At 46.3% G+C, this 19,937-nt stretch overlaps 1 protein-coding gene across 1 annotated transcript; it reads right to left on the bottom strand.

Moving 5' to 3' along the window:
* Positions 1–717: 717 nt before the first annotated feature.
* EXOSC2 (exosome component 2) lies at positions 718–11,985 on the bottom strand. The gene is made up of 9 exons (XM_035113988.3): positions 11,809–11,985; positions 9,861–9,962; positions 8,603–8,648; positions 7,801–7,890; positions 7,069–7,134; positions 6,752–6,820; positions 4,286–4,462; positions 2,108–2,236; positions 718–1,291 (listed from the first exon to the last, which is right to left on the bottom strand). The coding sequence occupies exons 1-9, from the start codon at positions 11,973–11,975 to the stop codon at positions 1,211–1,213; spliced, it is 927 nt and encodes a 308-aa protein (XP_034969879.3). The 5' UTR covers positions 11,976–11,985; the 3' UTR covers positions 718–1,210.
* Positions 11,986–19,937: the final 7,952 nt, after the last annotated feature.

The raw sequence follows: 19,937 nt of genomic DNA, 5'->3' as shown, positions 1-19,937 counted from the left end.
ACTACTGGGAAAACCATAGCTTTAACTATACGGACCTTTGTCGGCAAAGTGATGTCTCTGCTTTTTAAGATGCTGTCTAGGTTTGTCATTGCTTTTCTCCCAAGAAGCAGGCGTCTTTTAATTTCGTGACTGCTGTCACCATCTGCAGTGATCAAGGAGCCCAAGAAAGTAATGTTTAGTCTTGTGTTATTTTTACTGTTCTTGTAAGCTCCCTTACAAAGCTTTGTTGTTGCATGGCATATAAAAACGAGTCATTAACCACTAGGAGTGTGGGGAGTAATTGTTTTGTTACTATGCTATGCATTTTTGTCTTTTTATATTGTAAAGCACCTGGTGATCCTCAGATGAAGGGCGGTATAGAATTATTTTTAATGGTTTCTTAAACCATGGTTTGTTTGATCACCTGCATCCTACCTAAACTATGGTTTGCTTACTGTCAACAAACCACAATTTGTTGCTGGCTCACAAACCTTACCTTGCTTTAATTGTGGCTTGGCATTATGGGTGAACCTGGCACCCATCCTTAGCTATGGTTTGTTTGGCCAGACACATTAGTAGTCATCAGTAGCCTCATTCTCCGTTAATTTGTTCAATTCTCTTTCAAAGTCATTGAAGTTGACGGCTCCTATGTGAGCAAGTTCCATAGTTTAACTCTGCACTGCTTAAAGAAGTACGGTACCTTCGATGTGAAGACTCTCTCAAATACACATGCACTCATTTTTTTAAAACAACTAAAGTTTATTGAAATATCTCCAGTAAAAAGAAAGAATCCACCCCACCCCCCCTGCACACACACACATAGCTTGAAGCACCCATAGTATCACAGGTGCTTTTTACGATGCTGGCTACATGTGTAGAGGAATGTGATGCTGCATTTCGGCTAGGTCATGGGCTGAGGAAGCAGTAGTCATTGAGAAGCTGTTGGCCTCCTATCCTGCTGGAGCCCAATGTATCAGCCCCTGCAGGCAGTACAGCTGGTGGTTGGAGGGGTATGTGTGTGTGAACTGTAGTCCAGCCTCATTGGGAGGGCCACAGGATAACAAAGGATACCAAGATTCTTAAGCAAAAGTTCTCATCGTTTCCACAGTCCCCCCTTTTCTATTTGGTATGGGATTTGTAATGAAATCTCACACTGGGAGAAAAAATCATCAGGGAGGCTAGATCCCTGAAAGGAAAGGACCACCACTGCCTCGCCACTTTCCCTCTCCAATCACCCCTCCAGTTCCAGCAGTCTCTGACGCGTCTCCAGCACAATCTTCTCCATCACCTCTGGCTTGAGAAGGTCCTTGATCTGATAATTAAAAAAGAAAAAAAAGTTGAACTAGCATGCAAAGAAGATCACAACACACAGCACAGATGGTTCAGGAACACTTCCAGTCAATCTAAACCCACCCTACAGCTTTTTAGAATGCTTTTGTTTGAGCAGGAAGAAACCAGCACTGATCTGTAATGTCTCCAACACTCGCTCCCTCTCTCCCCCCCAAAGCAGCTTTGCAATTGTTTTAAAAGTACTTGTAGGTTTGGGGATATTTCTCACCACCAGAACTTTCAAGGAAAAGGATAAATGAGTAAGACAACATGTGCTCCAATCAAAATCTTCATAAAAGCGAATAGCCCGTCTGATGGCTTACTGGTGTACACCTGCAAACTGCTCAGTAGAAGCTGGGCTGACATCACTGGCAAAAAATATTCTCACATCCGTTGTTAAGAGATTGTGTTTGTCTTCAGACTGTCATCGTTCATGAACGGCTAATTCAGTAGTGCAGGATCCCTTCCAGATACTGAGAGCCACACCCCATTCTAACATTATACTCACACTAAGATTGTGTAAGAGAGGGGGTGGGGGAAGAGAGACTGCATGTGTTTCGGAAGTCACACCTTTAAGGCTTGCATTAATAACTGAAGGGGAAGTGGTGTCCTATAGATATACATGGGGCCAACTCATTGGTGGGGAGAAATAGACAACTCATTTCATTACAGGAAAACATTATGGCCTGTGGAAGCCAGCAAAGTGTGTGCACATGTGGATGTATAGCCAAGCCAGCCTGCTCCTGCCCCTGCCACCCTTCCACAGCCCAGAACAAAGAGCAGCAATTGGATACATCACCTCATGAGAAAGGGATGCCTCGTAGCAGTAGAGGATGCTGGTGTCATAGAGCATCTGTTTCTGCGCTGCCAGAGCCACAACGCAGTTCCGGAGTCGGGAAATCACTTCACGGTCAGGCAAGGGCACTGGCTAAAAGGGGGAAGTAAGGAACCCACATGAAGTCAGCGGTCATTGTCTCAGGAGCAACGATGGGAGGGTGGTGAAGGAAGAACCCCAAGTTCACATACGCAACACCAAGCAGCAGTTAAAACAAACCCAAGGTTTGCAACCCAAAGAATGGTTGCAGACTGTGGTTTGCTGGCAATAACAAGCCATAGTTAAGGTGCCAGTCAGAGTTCACACATAAAAGTGGGAGGTGGGAAGGTAACTAAAAGGCAGGGGAGGCACTGAAGGCATACAGATCTATCAGACTTTGAAAAGCTGGTGTCACAGAATCATATTCACCAATTTTGTTGAAATAATTAAATTAAATAGTTTTAATTACTGTTTTGAACTTTGTTAATATCTTCTTTAGTGGGTCATGCAAACCGCTATTCTGAATAATGTTTTTCACTGGGTAGTCGGTGACGGGGGGGGGGGGGCGTTTATAGAATCAAGGTGGCAGGGGTCTGAAAAAGTTTGGGAACCACTATGCTAACCTGTGGTATAACAGACCATGGTTTAGGGTTACATGTCAACCATACAAGTGGGATGTGAAAGACTTTAGACCTAACGTGAACAGGAAAGAAAGCAAAAGACAGCCTCAAGTGATGAACATTAGTTCTGGTGAACTGTCAGTTCAGGTACAACAGCAGTCTATAAGACACCAGAAGACTGTTAGTTTTGCTGCTACAGGCTAACACAGCCAGCCCTCAAAGTCAAACACTCTCCAGCCAATCTTCCCAGGATCTCACACAGAACTTCCCAGTTCGACAATCTAAAACTGTAATGATGGAAATTGTGGACATATTGTGGATGAAGCTAAATGTTGGAAGATTCGGGACAGATAAAAGAAAGTTCTTCTTCACTCAGTGCATAGTTAAACTGTCAAACACGTTCCCACAGGAGAAGGCGATGGCCACCAACTTAAAAAGGTAAAGATAAAGGACCCCTGAAAGTTAAGTCCAGTTGCAGCGCCCAAGTCGCTTTACTGGCCGAGGGAGCCGGTGTTTATCCACAGACAGTTTTTCTGGGTCATGTGGCCAGCATGACTAAGCCACTTCTGGTGAAGCCAGAACAGTGCACGGAAACGGCGTTTACCTTCCCGCCAGAGCAGTACCTATTTATCTACCTGCACTTTGATGTGCTTTCGAACTGCTAGGTGGGCAGGAGCTGGGACCAAACAACAGGAGCTCACCCCATCGCAGGGATTCGAACCACCGACCTTTCGATTGGCATACCCTAAGCTCAGTGGTTTAGACCACAGCGCCACCTGCACCCCAAAGTCACCAACTTGGACGGTTTTAAAAGAGGATAAGACAAATTAATGGAAAAGGCTATCCATGGGTATTAGCCACAATGGCTACAAGCTATGCTCGTTCTCCACAGTTGGAGGCAGCAATGCTTCTGAATACCACTTACTGGAAACCACAGGAAGGGAGAGTGCTATTGTACTTGGGACCTGCTTCCAGGCCTCCCACAGGCACCTGCTCAATCACCGTGAGAACAGGATGCTTGACTAGATGGGCAATTGGCCTGACCCAGCAGGCTCTTCTCATGTTCTCACTGCTCATCCCTTACCTTGAGAGGTGAATCAAGTAGAACAGGAGAATGCCAAGACTTGGCCGCAGGCTGCCAGTTGCAAACACCTAGTAAATAGCTTATTCATTCAACTCCAGCCACTGAGGTCCAGTGCCGAGGGCCTTCTGGCGGTTCCCTCGTTACGAGAAGCTAAGTTACAGGGAACCAGGCAGAGGGCCTTCTCGGTAGTGGCACCCACCCTGTGGAATGCCCTCCCACCAGAGGTCAAAGAGAACAACAATTACCAGACCTTTAGAAGGCATCTTAAGGCAGCCCTGTTTAGGGAAGCTTTTAATGTTTGATGGATTTCTGTATGTTAATGTTTTGTTGGAAGCCGCCCAGAGTGGCTAGGGGAACCCGGCCAGATGGGCGGGGTATAAATAATAAATTATTATTATTATTATATAATGGCTTTTGAGGACCCTTTCTCTGCTGCGTTCCCAAGGCCTGTTGGCTCACCTCCAGGTTAGTGACGAATCCCCCAGCCTCCTCATTCTTCTGTTTGGGCGTTGGATAGATCCAGATGAACCCATTGTTGCCAAGGATAACGGAAGCCCCACAAGTCAAGTCATGGAAGTGGGTCTTCTGCCGCTTCACGAGGGAAGGGGACACCTGGACGAGCACACCTTGGCCAAGCTGGAGAGACAAAGATGCAGACCTGAAGTCAGTATAGAGCAGTCAGGATGGGAAGGTGGTGGTTAATGCACCAAGGACGCAGGAGAAAAGCTCCAATGTGCTGGAAGAGGGCAAAGTGTGTTGTAGTGGTTAGCATGTCACACTAGGACCTTGGAGGCCACATGAAGCTCCCTGGCTCACCTTGATTCAAGACAGATAAAAGGAAGTCCTTCTTCACCCAGTGCATAGGTTAAATATGGAACTCCCTCCCACAGGAGGCAGAGATGGCCACCAACATGGATGGCTTTGGAAAGGATTGGACAGATCCATGGAGGAGAGGGCTATCAATGGCTACTAGCTCCACCTGCACGGCCAGAGATAGTAATGTTTCTGAATACCAGTTACTGGAAGCCGCAGGAGAGGGTGTTACATGGGTCACTGGTCATCTTATATTCTTGGGCCCAATCACTGTTTCTCACCTTTACCTACCTCACAGGGTTGTTGTGAGGATTAAATGAGGACTAGGGCCTGGGAAAGACCAGGGTTTAAATTCCCACTGGGCCATGAAACTCTTTGGGTGACCTTGGCCCAGTCTTCCCTCTCAGCCTATCAGGGCCGTCTCAAGCATGCCCCACGCCACCCAGCCTACCCCTAGAGCCGGCCCTCAAGCATGCCCCACGCCCTACGCCACCCAGCATACCCCTAGAGCCGGCCCTGCAGCCTATAACCTACCTCACAGGGCTGTGGGGATTAAATGAGGAGGGAGAGAATCATGTATGCCACTTTGAGCTCCTTGGAGAAAAAGGTGGGATATAAATGTACAGACATTAAGCCTTGAATGCAGTCATCCAAATGGCATCAAAACAAACCTGGAAAATCTTTTACATTACAGGTTCAGCTCACATCCACAGGTTATACAATCTAAAGCATAGATATAATTTGTTTGGTAATTGTTTTTAAAATTTTCACTACAGTTTGTTAAGGAAGGAAGGAAATGAATGATTAAGGAAATACCTTACAGAGTGGTTGTTAAGGGTTACAGAAAACATGGATTGCTTTCAAAGTACTATTGGAATACTAACTATTTAAGATCCCAGGAAGCAATTGATTTGAGCACAAGCTCTGGAACAGAGCCTAACAGAGAAAGAACTCTGTTAATAGAAGCAGAGAATGCAGGTGATATGTAGGTACAGGACCCTACATTGCTTACTGAGAAAGTTAAACGTACCTTGATCATGGCTACCAAAAAGGTTTAAAAATCCATCCCTAGAGTAATAGCAAAGGCTTAAGTCAGCCCATTTTAGCAGTTATACCTCACCGCATTTTTTTAATCCAGTTTGCTGTCCTTTCACCCTTTATTCCATAATCACACTTTTCCTTTCATCTTTTAAGTAAATGCTAATCCCCCAAAGTGGGTGGGTGGGCAGGATAATCCTCAATTGCAGCCTCTTCCCTGGCAGGGACCCTCCTTTCGCTTTTATCCCAAGATGGGGAAAGCAAAGACTGTAAGAAATTCCCAACCTCATAAAGCCCTAAATCTGAGCCCCAGGACTCAGAAAGAAAGAAAAAAAAGAGGAAGTTTTCCTGTAAATGTAATAATCACTTACGCTGAGCAGGTGTTGCAATTTCCAAAAAAAAAAAAAAAAAAAGGTAGGAGGGCTTTATGGTCTCAGAATGACAGCCCCAGGAAGATCAAAGTTCAGAGCCCAAAAACTGGGGAGTAGATTCTCACAATATTCTAATTGGGGAACTTGATCTCTTCATCTCCTCAGGCTGCCTTCTGCAGGGAATTAAAAGCACCTGGCAAGGACATGCCCTGTCCTAGGAGCAAAAACCAGTGGGGCAATCATCTGATCCCAAGAGCAAGCATTGAACGAAGAACCCCACTGATTTCAGGTGCCATATACAATGCATTTGCCTGTACGGTATCTCTGCAGCCCAGCTGGGCCTTTTAAAGAATGTAACAGCATAAGAAGAGCCAATGGCCCATTTAGTCCAGCATCTTCTTCTCACAGTGGCCAACCGGATGCCAGTGGGAAACCTACAAGCAGGATTCGAGCACAAAAGCAACTCTCCTCTCCTGTGGTTTCCAGCAACTGGCACTCAGAAGAATTACTGCGCCTGACTGTGGAGGCAGAGCATAGCCATCATGGCTATCAGCCCTTGATAGTCCTCTCCACCATTGCTTTGTTTAATCCTCTTTTAAAGCCTGGCACATGTTCTGGGATATGTCCAGATTTCTCTGTGGCACAATGACAGGCAAAGTGACTTCACCACACTGAGAGCAGCACGCAAGTAAAGCTGACCCACCTTTCCGTATTTCAGGCTCCGTGTGTGCAGCGATACAGCCCCATCAGAGAACACCGCTTGGACTTCTGCCTGTCAGGATCGCTTAAGGAAATCAGCCTATTTTGTACAGGCATTTGCTGATGGGGAGGAGGGAGGAGGGAATGCCTCTTCTTAGCTTAGGGAAAGAGAACCTATGGCAGATAGTGTTGGATTTCCCCAACTCCCATCAACCGCAGCCAGTATGGCCAATGGTCCAGAGGTGTCCAAGAACAGAGGGCGGTTATCAGATTTTTCACTGCCCTTGGCTTCCCCCTGGCCAAGTACTAGAGTATGGATACACTGATAAGGTCCCCTTCCTGCAGGTAATCTCGCATTGCCAGTTCATCCTCTGCCGATCGCCGCCTCTGAAAAACATCCAGGTGCACCCATTAAAAGAAGCAAAATTAGCAGGGCTATCATTCATTTAAATAGTCAGTTGAACTTGGTATCAGAGGTCCATCTCTCTCAGTATTGCCTACACTGACTGGCAGTGGCTCTCTAGGGGTTTGAGGTAGGGGGGATCCCTCCCATCCTTATGTGGGGATGCTGTGAACCTGGGATCTTCGGCATGCAAAGCAGGCGCTGTACCACTGAGCTATGACCATTCCTCGTACAAATAAAAATTCTAGTCGTCATGATTCTGATTTAAATATGAATATAGGGAGCTGCCTTATAGCAAAATCAGACACTGACTGGCAGTGGCTCTGCAGGGATTCACACAGGGAGTATCTCCCAGCCCTATGTGGAGATGCCACTGGGAATTGAACCTGGGAACCTTCTGCATGAAAAGCATGTGCTCTACCTCTGAGCCAAAAGTCATTTCCCCTAAATGAAATGAGTGCCTCTGAGCATATGCTTGATATCAAACAGGCAGCAAAATCACAACATACACACTAATCATTACTAGGAGTATTATTCTCTGTGTGCTCAGGAGTTAGCAATGGAGCCCTTGCTTATGTGAGGGCCCAATAAGACTGCTAGGGTGTCTTTCCAAGGTTTCCTAACTGATGCAGCTTTGTGAGGGCACTCACCAGCTCCCCTCCTGGAAGATTCATGGATGAAAGGAGCAAGACAGAATCCAGCCTGGAATTGGTCTCGACTTTCCACCGTTTCTGCTGAACCTGAAAAGGAAAAAACATTTTCTTAAGTACTTGTTAAAGTCAAGAGGTTTCTCTTCAATGGAGCATGGTGAGAGGAAGATCAGCCCGGCCCTATATCCACTGACCCAAGAACCAAGAGTGCCTGGATTGTGTGCAGGCATGTTATTACCATGTTATGTTATTACAGAGGAGGGGCACCTTTTTCAGCTCAAGGGCTGCGCTATCTCAGGAAGAGATTCTTGGGGGCCGCACGCCAGTGGAGGGTGGGGCCAGAGGCAAAAGCCCACACAGAAAGCTTTCTCTGTCCAACCAAGGGAGAGATGTAGTCACAATTCAAGGACATGATCCAGCTAGGCAAGAGCACTTGAGGAAGACTTGGTAGAGTGTGCAGCCTGGTGAGAGCCCCGAGGGCCTGACAGAGAGACCTAGAGGGCCACATGAGATTCCCCATGACAAACCATAAGCCACCTTGATGACCATTTGAGCATTTTCATCTCAATGTGTTCTCTCTCATTAAATACTTTTAAAATACAAAAGTTGGTATCTTTGTGTATGTTTCAAATCTGGAGTAGGGAAGCTGTGTGGTCTGCCCCTAAGATGCTGTTCGACTCCAGCTTCCACCAGTCCCTGCAGCCAGCATGCCAACGGACCAGAGTTGAAGTCCAGCAAAATCCAGAGAGGTGCACGTTCTCCACCTTCAGCTTAAAAAATAAATATATGATCACCTCAGTACCTCTGTGATTCGTCCAACCACAATATCACCAACTTCGCCATTGTATCTGCAAGGAAAATAAAACAGAGATGACTGTCAAAAGGATGGTTCTTTGGTAACCTGCATTCTCTTGACTGAAAGGCTTGGGAACCTGCACACTTCCCCTGCCCCCAACTGTTATTCTCAAGAGTCCACCTAAAGGCAGCAAGACTAGTGGTCAGGATTGATGGTGCAAGTTGGGGGAGCAAACGATATCATTTTTAGAATCAAGGAAAGCCCCTGAAACCAAATATTCACTGGGAGGGAGAGTAAATGTGTATTGTTTTTTAAAAGAGTCACCAGTTGCTGCATAAGCCCACATCAACACCACAAAACGTAATGCTCCACCCACATTGCATGTGTTTTTGTTCTTGCTCCTTATGGGTGGTTCGCCACCCTGACCTCAGCTCAAGAAGCTGTCAGCATGAGACAGCGGCCACACACCAGGAGCAGCTTCAACTGGCCAGCTAAACCAGGAGAGGGGTAGCCAATGAATTTCAAACCCTTGGTGAATTACAGGCTCCCCCTGCATGTGAAGACAGGCTCCAGCGGATTGAGTAGGCCAATTGTGGGTCCAACAGTCAAGAAGGAAGTTCCTGCACATGCTGTAAAGGGATGTGAGGGGCAGATGGGGCTCATCAACTTGGGAAGGTAGGAAAGGAAAGGAAAGGAAAACTCTGATCCTAAATCTCCACTTGTGCCTGGCAAGCCAAAACGCCAGGATCATGTGCCCTGTCTTGTCCACCGACCTGTTGCAGGTCAATGAAGACGGACATCAATGACTGTGAGCTGAAAACACTCAACGCTGAAATTGCCACTCTACAGGAAACTAGACTCACTTTGAATGGCTGCCTCTGAGAGAAGAAATACATATTCTTCTGGCAAGGAGGGCATCCAAAAGAGCCAACTATTCACTGCGTCATCCGCATGACAGACAAACTAGCCAACAAGTTTTCTTCATCTTGTATTTTTATGTTTTGAACCATCCTGAGAGCTACAGATGAAGGGTGGTATACAAATTTAATAAATAAATAAAATTAAGCTACAATTCCCAGTGTTAAACCACTCTAGGATTCGCAGCTCCCTGAGGGGAATAGAGGGGTCCCCTAACAACTCTTGGCACCCTGAACAAACTGCTGTTCCCAGGACTCTTTGGGGGAAGCCTTGAAGGGGTGCAATACTGCTTTAAATGCATCGTGCAAATGAGGTGTAAGACAGCTACCCTTCTGGAACCTCTCACCTTGTTTTCAAAGCTTTCACACAGACCAGCTTGTTCACCCTGTCCACAACACCAGCCACAGAGGCAACGAGTTTCTCGTCTCCCAGGTATGTCCCGTGGCCTCTACCAGAGAATAGGAAAAATAAATGGTCTGGCACACAACTCTGTAGATTATTTTAAAAAACATCAGAACACGATCATTGCTCATCTGTGCATTATACTGTCCTTATTCTGCTTCGATATATAGAATGCAACTAAAAATTTTTAGGCTTTCTAGTTTAGAGAAATAGGGGAATGAAGGGTTCTCTCTCCTGCCCTGCCCTGGTCACTCATTTGTCCATAAGGTTGTCTCACCTATGGCAACTACCAAGCGAGTGTTTGAAGACATGTATAGAATAGCACAGGCTTCCCCAAACTAAGGCCCAGGGGCCGGATGCGGCCTGCGAGGCTCTTTTATATAGCCCCCGGCGACCCCCCTGCCCGCTGCCGCCATGCGCTCTTAACAGTACGCTGCAGCTGCCCACTTCCAGGTCCCCAGAGCGTCAGAAATAGCTTGTGTGCATGCGCAAGCGTCATTTCCGGCGTGCTTCCAGACCGGAGGAAGTGCATGCGCACAGACTATTTCCAGTGTTCTGGCGACCCGGAAGTGTGCTGGAAATCGCATGTGCGCATGCGTATGGGCGCGCACTCCTGCGCGCTCCGGCCCACAGCAAGATCAGCACTGGAGGCACCGGCCCTCTGCGAGATAAGTTTGGGGACCCCTGGAATAGCATATGGTGTGAAGGAAGCTAGTAGTCCCCATGGTGGCATTGCTGCCTTCAACTCTCAGAATTCTATAATTTAGGGCAGGGGTCAGCAAACTTTTTCAGCAGGGGGCCGGTCCACTGTCCCTCGGACCTTGTGGGGGGCCGGACTATATCTTGAAAAAAAAATATGAACGAATTCCTATACCCCACAAATAACCCAGAGATGCATTTTAAATAGAAGGACACATTCTACTCATGTAAAAACATGCTGATTCCCGGACCATCCGCGGGCCGCATTCAGAAGGCGATTGGGCCGCATCTGGCCCCCGGGCCTTAGTTTGGGTACGCCTGATTTAGGGCATCCAATGAACTGAACTAGATTCCGGGGGATTGCTGCAGCTCAGTGAATAGAGCACATGCTTTGCATGCAGAAGGTATCAAGTTCAATCTCTGATGGCATCTCCAGGTAGGATTGAGAAGAGACCCCCCCCCCGCCTGAAACCCTGCAGTCAGTGTAGATGATATTGAAGGAGATGGACCATTGCTCTGGCTAAGTTTAGGGTAGTTTCCTGTGATTGTCATAGAGATGCACTTCTTTCACCAATGCAAATGATGTCTGAAATTCAATGTCACAAGCTGAGCCCCCCCCCCCCCGCTGGCTTCAATGACTTTAAAAAGGGGGTTCAGACAAAATTAATGGAGGAGGAGTATATCAACAATGATCCTGATTTCCTGGTTTATCTTTTGTAGGCTTCTTGAGACTTCTTTTCCCACAGTCAAGCAGGGGATATATCATGTGCAATAAATAAAATAAATAAATGAAAGTGCATGCTCCATGCATGTTCTTTCCCCCCTATGTATTATTTTACTGGTAGTATTATTATTATTTACTAAGGGCAGCCCTAAGTGACTTGCAACCAACGAATCTGTACCAATAGTGCCTCTGAGAGCACGTGGTTTAATATCTAAACAGGCACCGAAGCCAGCAAGATGCAATGCCGCCCCATTGCACTGGGAACATCGTTCTGCACATGCTCAGGGGTACTCTTGGCTGCTCAGGTCCAGGGGCGCCGATTAAGCCCCAAGATCGGGCTAGTGGCAGGAGCGCTTGGCCCATAGCGCGCACAAACACGGCAGATGTTTTACGGAGCAACCAGCTACCCACGTGGGCTCTTCCATGAGGAGGAGCCTGTCTGCCCGCCTTCCCTTCGCCTTCCCTTCACCTCATGTATCCTGGGTCGGTGGTGATGGTGTCCCCCGGGGCCACCAGGTCCTTGTCCCACTCGCCCGCCCCGCGGGAGAAGCTCTGAGCCAGGCGAGGGCGGGGAACCGGGAGCCGCACTTCCACGGATGTCGCCGCGGCCGGTGCTGCTGCTGCAGTTTCCGCCATCTTGACTGCTGGCACGCCCCGCGGGGAGCAGGAGCGACACGCGTGGAGGAAGAGGGGTGGAGGTTGGTGAGCCGACATCGATCACTTCCGGTGGTCATTCGACAACATCTCTCTCTCTCTCTCTCTCTCTCTCTCTCTCTCTCTCTCTCTCTCTCTCTCTCTCTCTCCTTATTTGAATTTACAGTTCGTAACTGGACATTTATTCCCATGTTGCACACACGTGTGCTTGTGAATGGGTTGTACGTATCCAACCAGGTTTTGCTCTGAATAGGTCCACGGCGGTAGTGAGTTCAAATGAACCAAACTTAGGTCCATCCCGTCGTCATGGACTTATATTCAGCTAGTGAATAGGCATAGCTAGCTGAGGTTCATTGATTTCAGTGGGTCTTCTTTGAGCGTACAGAAGTTTAAAATTAGCAATATAAATACGTTTGAAAAACAGTTAAAATACAGTACAGTATGTGTATGGTGTATTTTGGGATCCGGAAGTATCATCTACTTTCATGGACCAGGAGACAGTCCCCTTTGGCGGTAGAGAAGCGCCCAGAGAAGCGTGGCTGAGCAGCCATGATGGATTCTGGCGGCATCGGGCGAAAGCGCTTTCACGTTTGGTCGTACGAGAGGAAAAGGGCCCGGGCAGGTTTTGTGTGCCTTTGAAATATGCTTCTCTGGCTCCCTCTTCTGTTCATGTGTGTTATCTTTAAAAAAGCAACAACCCCTAATATCACATGCAAATATCGCTGCCTCTCCTCCTAACCTGCTTCAGAGGATTGTTGTGAGGATAAAATAGGGAAGAGGAGAACCATGTGTGCCACTTTGAGCTTCGTGGTGAAAGTGGGAGATGCGGTTGTTGTTGTTGTTGTTGTTAGTTCAGGTCCTGTTTGTGGGTTTTATCATAATGGGCACCTGAGTGGCCACTGAGAGTTGGGGGCTCTGACTTGGACCCCAGATACGGGTGCCTAGCAAGGCCGTATCATGATGTCACGTGCACTGGGACATCATAACATCACATTATGTCCCTCTCCCAGAGCTTTCAAGGCCCTGATACTTCCAAGGTCCTGCAAGGTCTCAGGCAGAAACTCTGGGACCTCATGAGAAACCGGAGGTCCGTCCCATCTGAGGCCTGGCAGGGCCTTGAAAGTGGCATCCTAGGACCGATGGGGCTTCCAATGTCGCTTCTGGTTCCTAGCAAGGAATGGAAGTGGTGTCAGAGGTCCTCTGAGGCCTAGGACGCCGCTTCCAACCCCCCCCCCAGTGCCTGGGGTTTGTGGGTTCCCAGGCACTCAGGGCCCCCTTGGAGTTTGCACCAGTCCTGTGAGCAAAGGCATACCTATGGTCCCTTGTGCCCTTCTCATAAATGTACAAGGCAAACACATACATAAGTATATAAACCACTTGTCTTGAATAGCACAGGAGAGCAATCCTGAAGTCATTTTGACTCTCCCAAACCATTTTGACTCTACCAAATTGACCTCTGTCTTAAGGGTGTATTTGTGTATGAATAGGGTGAGCTGGATTCAGGAATTAAAGTATTTACCATCACAAAAGAATGACCAGGCTTCCCAGGAAAAGCAGTCAGTGACCGTTGTCAGGTATCCTGGCAGACAGGATTTCTGCTGTAGACCGCCTCCTTATGTGATGTATCTATGATGTTTTTTTGGGTAGTCTTAAGCTACAGGGTGGGCTATTTCAAAAGTCTTAGTGGGTACGCCCATGATAAGGGCTTACACACCATTGTTCGGGGTTCCTCCTCCCTCCTGCATGTGGTGAGTGAGGACCCTGTTGCAACAGTTTAATAAAGATAATGCTTACCAGCCGCTTTGCTTCTCAATAGTCTCTGGTTGGCCTCTGTTATTTTCTCCTACTGATAGGGAACCCACTTAAGGACTCTATATGGGCTCTTGGATACCCCATAAGGGAAAAGGAGCAGTTTGTTTTTTTCTATAACACCGCAATAGCCACTAGCAGGCAGGCGGGAGCCTAGTTGGGTCCCCCAGGAAGTCGGGAGTTGGATGGTTGCACACGCACACACAAAATTTGGGAGAAGTTAAAAGCGGTTTGGTAGTGGGCATAAAAAAGATGGCATAGGCGGCACCAACTGTCCCATCTGCCAACCCCAATCTCATTTTCCTCTGAGGCACTTGTCATCCAGACAATCTGCCTCCTGTGCCTCTTGCATACCCTCCAAATTTCCCTGAAAATAGGGATGTCCTAAGCACAAACAGGACATTCTGGGATCAAATCAGAAACTGGGACGGCTTCTCTAAATCCAAGACTGTCCCTGGGAAATAGGGGCACTTGTAAGCGCTTGCCTCCCCATTCTGAAGGAGGAGCCAGAGTGGTCCAGCTTTAGTGGGGAGGCTATTGTCAAGGCAACCATGACTCGCCCCGCCCAGCCTATGTGACATCACTCACTGCTGGCTTCAAAGGCACCAACTGCAACTGATCAGCAGTTGGTAGTGAGGAGTGAAAGAGTTGGCAGTGAAAGTTTATGAAGCCCTGGCCCTCAGCGGCCCTCCTCTGCCTCATCTGGACTTCCCTGAGGTGGGCTGGGAAGAGGGAGGGGCTGGTCCAAGGTCAACTTGTGAGCGTGGTGGCGGAGGGATGTCTTGAACCCAGGGCTCCAATTTTTCAACTTCTCCCCATTGTCTCCTAGCTTCAAGAGGCTGTGAGAGCTGCTGCAAGAGGAACGAGGTGGACTCCTAACTCCTCTTGTCTCTGAGTTTTATTGGCCTAACTCAGAAGATAAGCCATTTTTTTGGCTTACAACACACCCCATGGCCTCCAAGGAAGATCCTTGTGGGTCGCCGGGAGGTGGAAACAGGCACGACTGGGGATCCAGGTGAGCAATTTTTCTTTTAAAATTTTTTTATTGCATTTTTAAAAGTTACAGAGAAAGCATTACATCCAAATATTCAAAAAGAAATAGAAAAAAATACAAAAAGGTAAAAATATAAAAAAGAAAAAAGAGAAAGAAAAATGATAAAAAGAATTAATCAAGTACACAAAATTGTTCAAAGGATAAAAACAGTAATTTAAATATTCTATACACCAGGCTCTCAGAAAGAAATACATTTGTAATCCTTCTTTTATTTCTTTACAGGTATTTTCTTTCTGTTCCAGAAAACTAATTTTAATCCCTGCTATATTAGTTCCCTCTATCTCTTTGTGGCTTCAACACTCCTCTTAAGTGACAAATATTCTGTATTCATCTATTAAAATCAGTTTTTCCATTATATCTGTGAGTTTAAGCACAACCAAGTATTATTTTTGAAACCATATTTTGTCAGGTAGTTTTTGAAGCAATCCCATTCCTTTTTTACCTTGTTGCCTTAGTGATCTCTTATTAAGGTAAAGGTAAAGGGACCCCTGACCATTAGTTCCTGTCGTGGACGACTCTGAGGTTGTGGCGCTCATCTAGCTTTATGGGCCGAGGGAGCCGGCGTACAGCTTCCAGGTCATGTGGCCAGCATGACAAAGCCTCTTCTGGAGAACCAGAGCAGCGCATGGAAACGCCGTTTACCTTCCCACCGGAGTGGTACCTATCTTCTTGCACTTTTTCATGCTTTCGAACTGTTAGGTTGGCAGGAGATCTCTTATTAGTTCTGTTATTTTTGGCTAGTTTGAGCTACTCGCACAACTTTAATTGCCACTCATCTTTTGTTGGTATTAACTCACTTTTCCAGTATTTTGCTATTAGCATTCAAGTTGCTGTTGTCGCATAAAGAAACACTCTTTTATTTTCATTTGGGATGCTTATCATTAGAATGCCTAATAGGAAAGCTTCAGGTTTCTTTAAAAATGTGTATCTTAGCATTTTTATAGTTCGTCATTTTAGATCATGTCCCATTTTTTTTTTTTTTGAGGACATGTCCACCACATGTGGAATAAGGTTCTTTCAATTTGTTTACATCTCCAACACATATTGCTGTTATTTTTATTTAGTTTTGCTAATTTGGATGGGGTCAGGTACCACCTGTAAATCATTTTCATAAAGTTTGTTTTTTTATCAGATAGCACACGTTGAATTTTAAGTCTTTTTGCCATAATTTCCACCATTTTTCCATCTTAATTGGAAAGCCAAAATCGTGTGCCCACTTCACCACCACTTCCTTCACCTCCTTGTCCTGAAGGTTCCAAACAATAACAATCTGTATGTTTTCGATAATAACTTTTTTGTTATTTAATAATAGTTCCTTTTCTAAATCTGATATCTTTGTGTCAAATCCATTAATTTTTTTTGTCTGATTTAAAATTTTGGTTTAACTGGTAATATTGTAGCCAGTTCACACATGCCTGCTTTAGTTCTTTGTATTTTTTAATTTTTAATTGGTTATTTTCTTCTTCTAATATTTCCTAATCTCTGTTTACTGTATGGGAAAGAAATAAAAAATTACTGGAACCCAAAACCCATTGTGGTTGTCACCGGTAGAGGCAACAGCAGTGGGGGGAAAAACATGGACCTATTGTCCCAGCCTTTGATGTCTAATATATTTGCATTTTTAAAAATCATCCATTCTTTAAGCCTTCAGCTGAGCAATTATTCTGTTGCTGAGAGGAAGACGATTGTGAGGCCTGTAAGACTCTGATGATAATGGAGTCCAGAGGAGACTGACCTCTGCTTCGAGGAGACTTGGAGGAAGGTAAAAGTGGGGGGTTTTTTTATACTTTCTTTCTGACCTTTCCCCTTTGTTTCACCTGCAGAGTTGCCAGCCCAGGGCCCAACGTTGGAGCTCCACTCTTTGAAGAGGTTCGCAGTGGAGCCCCTTGGGAAGATGATCTTCATGTGGCAGGTGAACTTAGGAAGGGTACCTCAGCCTCCACCATCTTTTGCATTTGAAGCCGAGCTCTGGGATGCAGTGGGGGCGCAGTCCTTGGATAGGACATGCCAACATGCCCCCCAAGGGGACCCTGGGGGCTAGAGAGACCGCCCCCACTGATATCAGGCTTGAAAGAAGTATATTTTGGTAGCCAACAGAACAGGGGCAGTTTGAGCTTGGCTTCCAGGGTTTCCCATCCCTTAAGTGGCTGTTCTCTTCTTTCCCTTCCACCCAGACGGAGTCATCATCAAAGACCTTGAGACAGGGGAGAGGGAGATCTTGCCAAGTTAACTCCATCCATGAAGAGCGACAACCATGGGCGTAGCCAGGATTTTGGTTAGGGGGCAGGCCTTTCGTTGGCGGGGCAGAGCCTCAGTTTGCTGTTGATTTTTATTGATGGGGGGCAGCTTCCCCCCTACCCCCCTGGCTATGCCTATGGTGACAAGAGACTTCCCAGGTAGGTTCAGATACAAGAATAAGATGGGAGAAAGCTCTACTCCAAGGTCCCCACAGAGATCTCTTTTGGCTCAAACCAGGGACCTCTCCCTACAAATGGCAAATGGTTGCTATTTGACATCACAATGAATTTATTTGTACACATAGGGGTGCCTCCCCACTATGCCAGGATCCTGAGACCCACATGCATATCTGGCAGGACTGCGCCAAACAAAGGGTCCTGGACCAAAGTATTTTCTGAGATCTTGTCTGGCTCTTTTGAATTTGTGTTTGGATCGAGACCTTAATAACAAGGAACTGATATTGTATCTGTTGACACCGGCTGGGACCACAACCGCCAAATTTAGGAAGACCTCAGTAGGGCAGATTCCTCGCTCCTTCCCAAAGATGAGACTGTCAAGGCCCTTCTTCTGTGGAGATCGGGATTGGCAACTGGAGTCCCTGGGACCAAACTGCCCTCCTGAGACAAATCAGCTTGTCTAAGCCACAAACATGTCTTGAGGAACTGGATTTCTTGGAGTCTCCCTCCTCCCTCCCCCTCCAAAGCCCAACTGCATTTAACTGTCACACACACACACCTGTCCTGGCACACTCCACCCTCAGCCAATCAGCACGCAGCACACCCCAAGGTTCCATCTTCCTCTCACAGCCCACCCACTGCTCTCACTTTACCTGATATCCCACAAATGTTTCTCTACACATTTTACCATATGTCCCTTAATATACAAACCTACACAAGTCAATAAACAATGACAAATACCACACATACAAACACACACACACACACACACACACCTGAACGATTTGGGTCTGGCACCTCCTCTTTCCTTGGAGGTTTTAAGAGAATGAGGCAGTTGTTAATGGTAAGTTCTGGCATCTCTTCTATATAAATAAATTGTAACTGTCCGTTTGTTACTAATCTATGCTCTACGAAAGTACTTGACCGATAGATTTGAAAATTTGACACAACGTTGCATTCGCATACACGAGTGTTTTTATATACCTGGGTTATATAGATGTCACACCTGTGACTGGTAAAAACATGCTTTTTTAGAAAACCAGCACCATCTGCTGGATGTTAAAGCAACACAGCTGAGGATGCTGCATCATAATCTCAGGCCTCGGCTGCTGCCATTGGCTAAAGACTACCTGTGACATCACAAAAAAACATGGCAACCTACTGAATATAAATGTGAGAGCGCGCAGAGGCTGCAGGGAGTGGATGTCCGGCAGGCTGGGAGGGCTTGGGCCAGATCCTGTCGCTTCGTCCGCCAGGACCTGCTGGTCCGGCCCTTCCCAAGATGCGCATGGGGTATGCAAGGGGGGAGAAAGAGGGGTCGGGGTGGCAAATGCTATCACGCGGGAGAATTATAATGTCACGTGGTGGGGGGATCAAAGAGAGGGGTGTCGTGATGTCATGCGGCTGGGGTGGGGAACAGGGACGCTGATGGATTTGGGGCCCATGGGTTTGGGGAGGATGAATGGGTTGGGACGGGGTGGGGGGACATTCCACAATGCTTGTGGGTGGGGGAGTTACTTTCCCATTTAGCAGACTGAGCCACAGCAACACGTGGCTGGGAACAGCTAGTTTTCTATAGAATAGCACTATTTAAGCTATAGTTAAGTTATATTGAAGTAAGGCAGTGGGGAGGTCTGTGTAGTGCAAACTCACCAACAGGAGTGCCAGATTGCTTGCACCAATGTATGTGCACCACATTGCCATCTTGTCCGCTACTCCTTTCATTTCCAGTAAGCAACTGCGACTCATGTATAAATGCTTTGGACAAAGGAACAAATCTGTACAATGCTCCTGTAAAATACGCCAGTATTAATTAATTACCTGCCATTATTCATGGCAGGAAAGCGGTTTTAATTTGGGACTTTGAATCACACCAACTCTATAAACTCTGAAGTATCTACATATCTTCCATCACCAGTAATTTGTGGTGGGTTGTTTTTATTATTATTATTATTTATAATACAAGAGAGAATGAGAGAGGTACAAAGATGTATATACAACTGTGTACATAATACAATCAAATTATATATAATATCAAATAGCGTTTTACAGAGATTTATATTTACAATGTTAAAGTGACCAGCATTTCATGGAAGTCGAACACCATTTGTGAGACAACTCTCTATATATCATCTCCTTACAATAGGAATAGATATCATCAATAGGTACTATTACAAAAAATGTATATTTTACAAAAAAAACAGAACAGAAACAAATGCCTCCTTTATTGGATGCAGAGTTTACAAACAATCTTGATTGCCATGGAGAGAGAAAGAGGACTGAGATGGAGAGAGGTTCAGTCAGAGTAGACAATACTGATGGACAAATAGTTTGATTTGTTCTAAAGTTATGTTCCTACTTCACAGTCCATCTGTGATGGGAGCAGTTAGCCTGGGATTATAGTGGTGCTGAAACTCTTGTCAATAGCTGGTCCATAAGAATTTCACCAGAGGCCAAAGAGAACACGAAGCTTTGCAGTGGAGATAACAATTCACATCTATGGCAGAAAGCAGCAGGGGTCAACCTGAATTTGGAGCTGGAGAAGGCGTGAAGAGCCCAGAACCCTGTCCAATTTGGCTGGGTCATCCACCAACCATGAAGTCCCCTGCCCCAACAAACTACCTGTTAAGAACTCCAGAGCTCAATTCAGGAACCTGGGATCGAATC

This window comes from Zootoca vivipara, chromosome Z2 (genome assembly GCF_965207765.1).
Source record: "Zootoca vivipara chromosome Z2, rZooViv2.hap1.1, whole genome shotgun sequence".
NCBI lineage: Eukaryota > Metazoa > Chordata > Lepidosauria > Squamata > Lacertidae > Zootoca > Zootoca vivipara.
Note: the sequence above shows the minus strand (reverse complement) of the source record. Positions and strands in the feature narration are given on the sequence as shown.

What these genes read in the sequence shown, in the direction of transcription:
- EXOSC2 (XM_035113988.3), bottom strand. Translation starts at nt 11,975, where the DNA reads ATGGCGGAAACTGCAGCAGCAGCACCGGCCGCGGCGACATCCGTGGAA. An exon ending in AGGAAGGGGACCTTATCAGT is followed by an intron (nt 6,821 to 7,068) that starts GTATCCATACTC and finishes CGATCCTGACAG; the next exon opens with GCAGAAGTCCAAGCGGTGTT. An exon ending in AGGCATCCCTTTCTCATGAG is followed by an intron (nt 1,292 to 2,107) that starts GTGATGTATCCA and finishes TTTAATTATCAG; the next exon opens with ATCAAGGACCTTCTCAAGCC.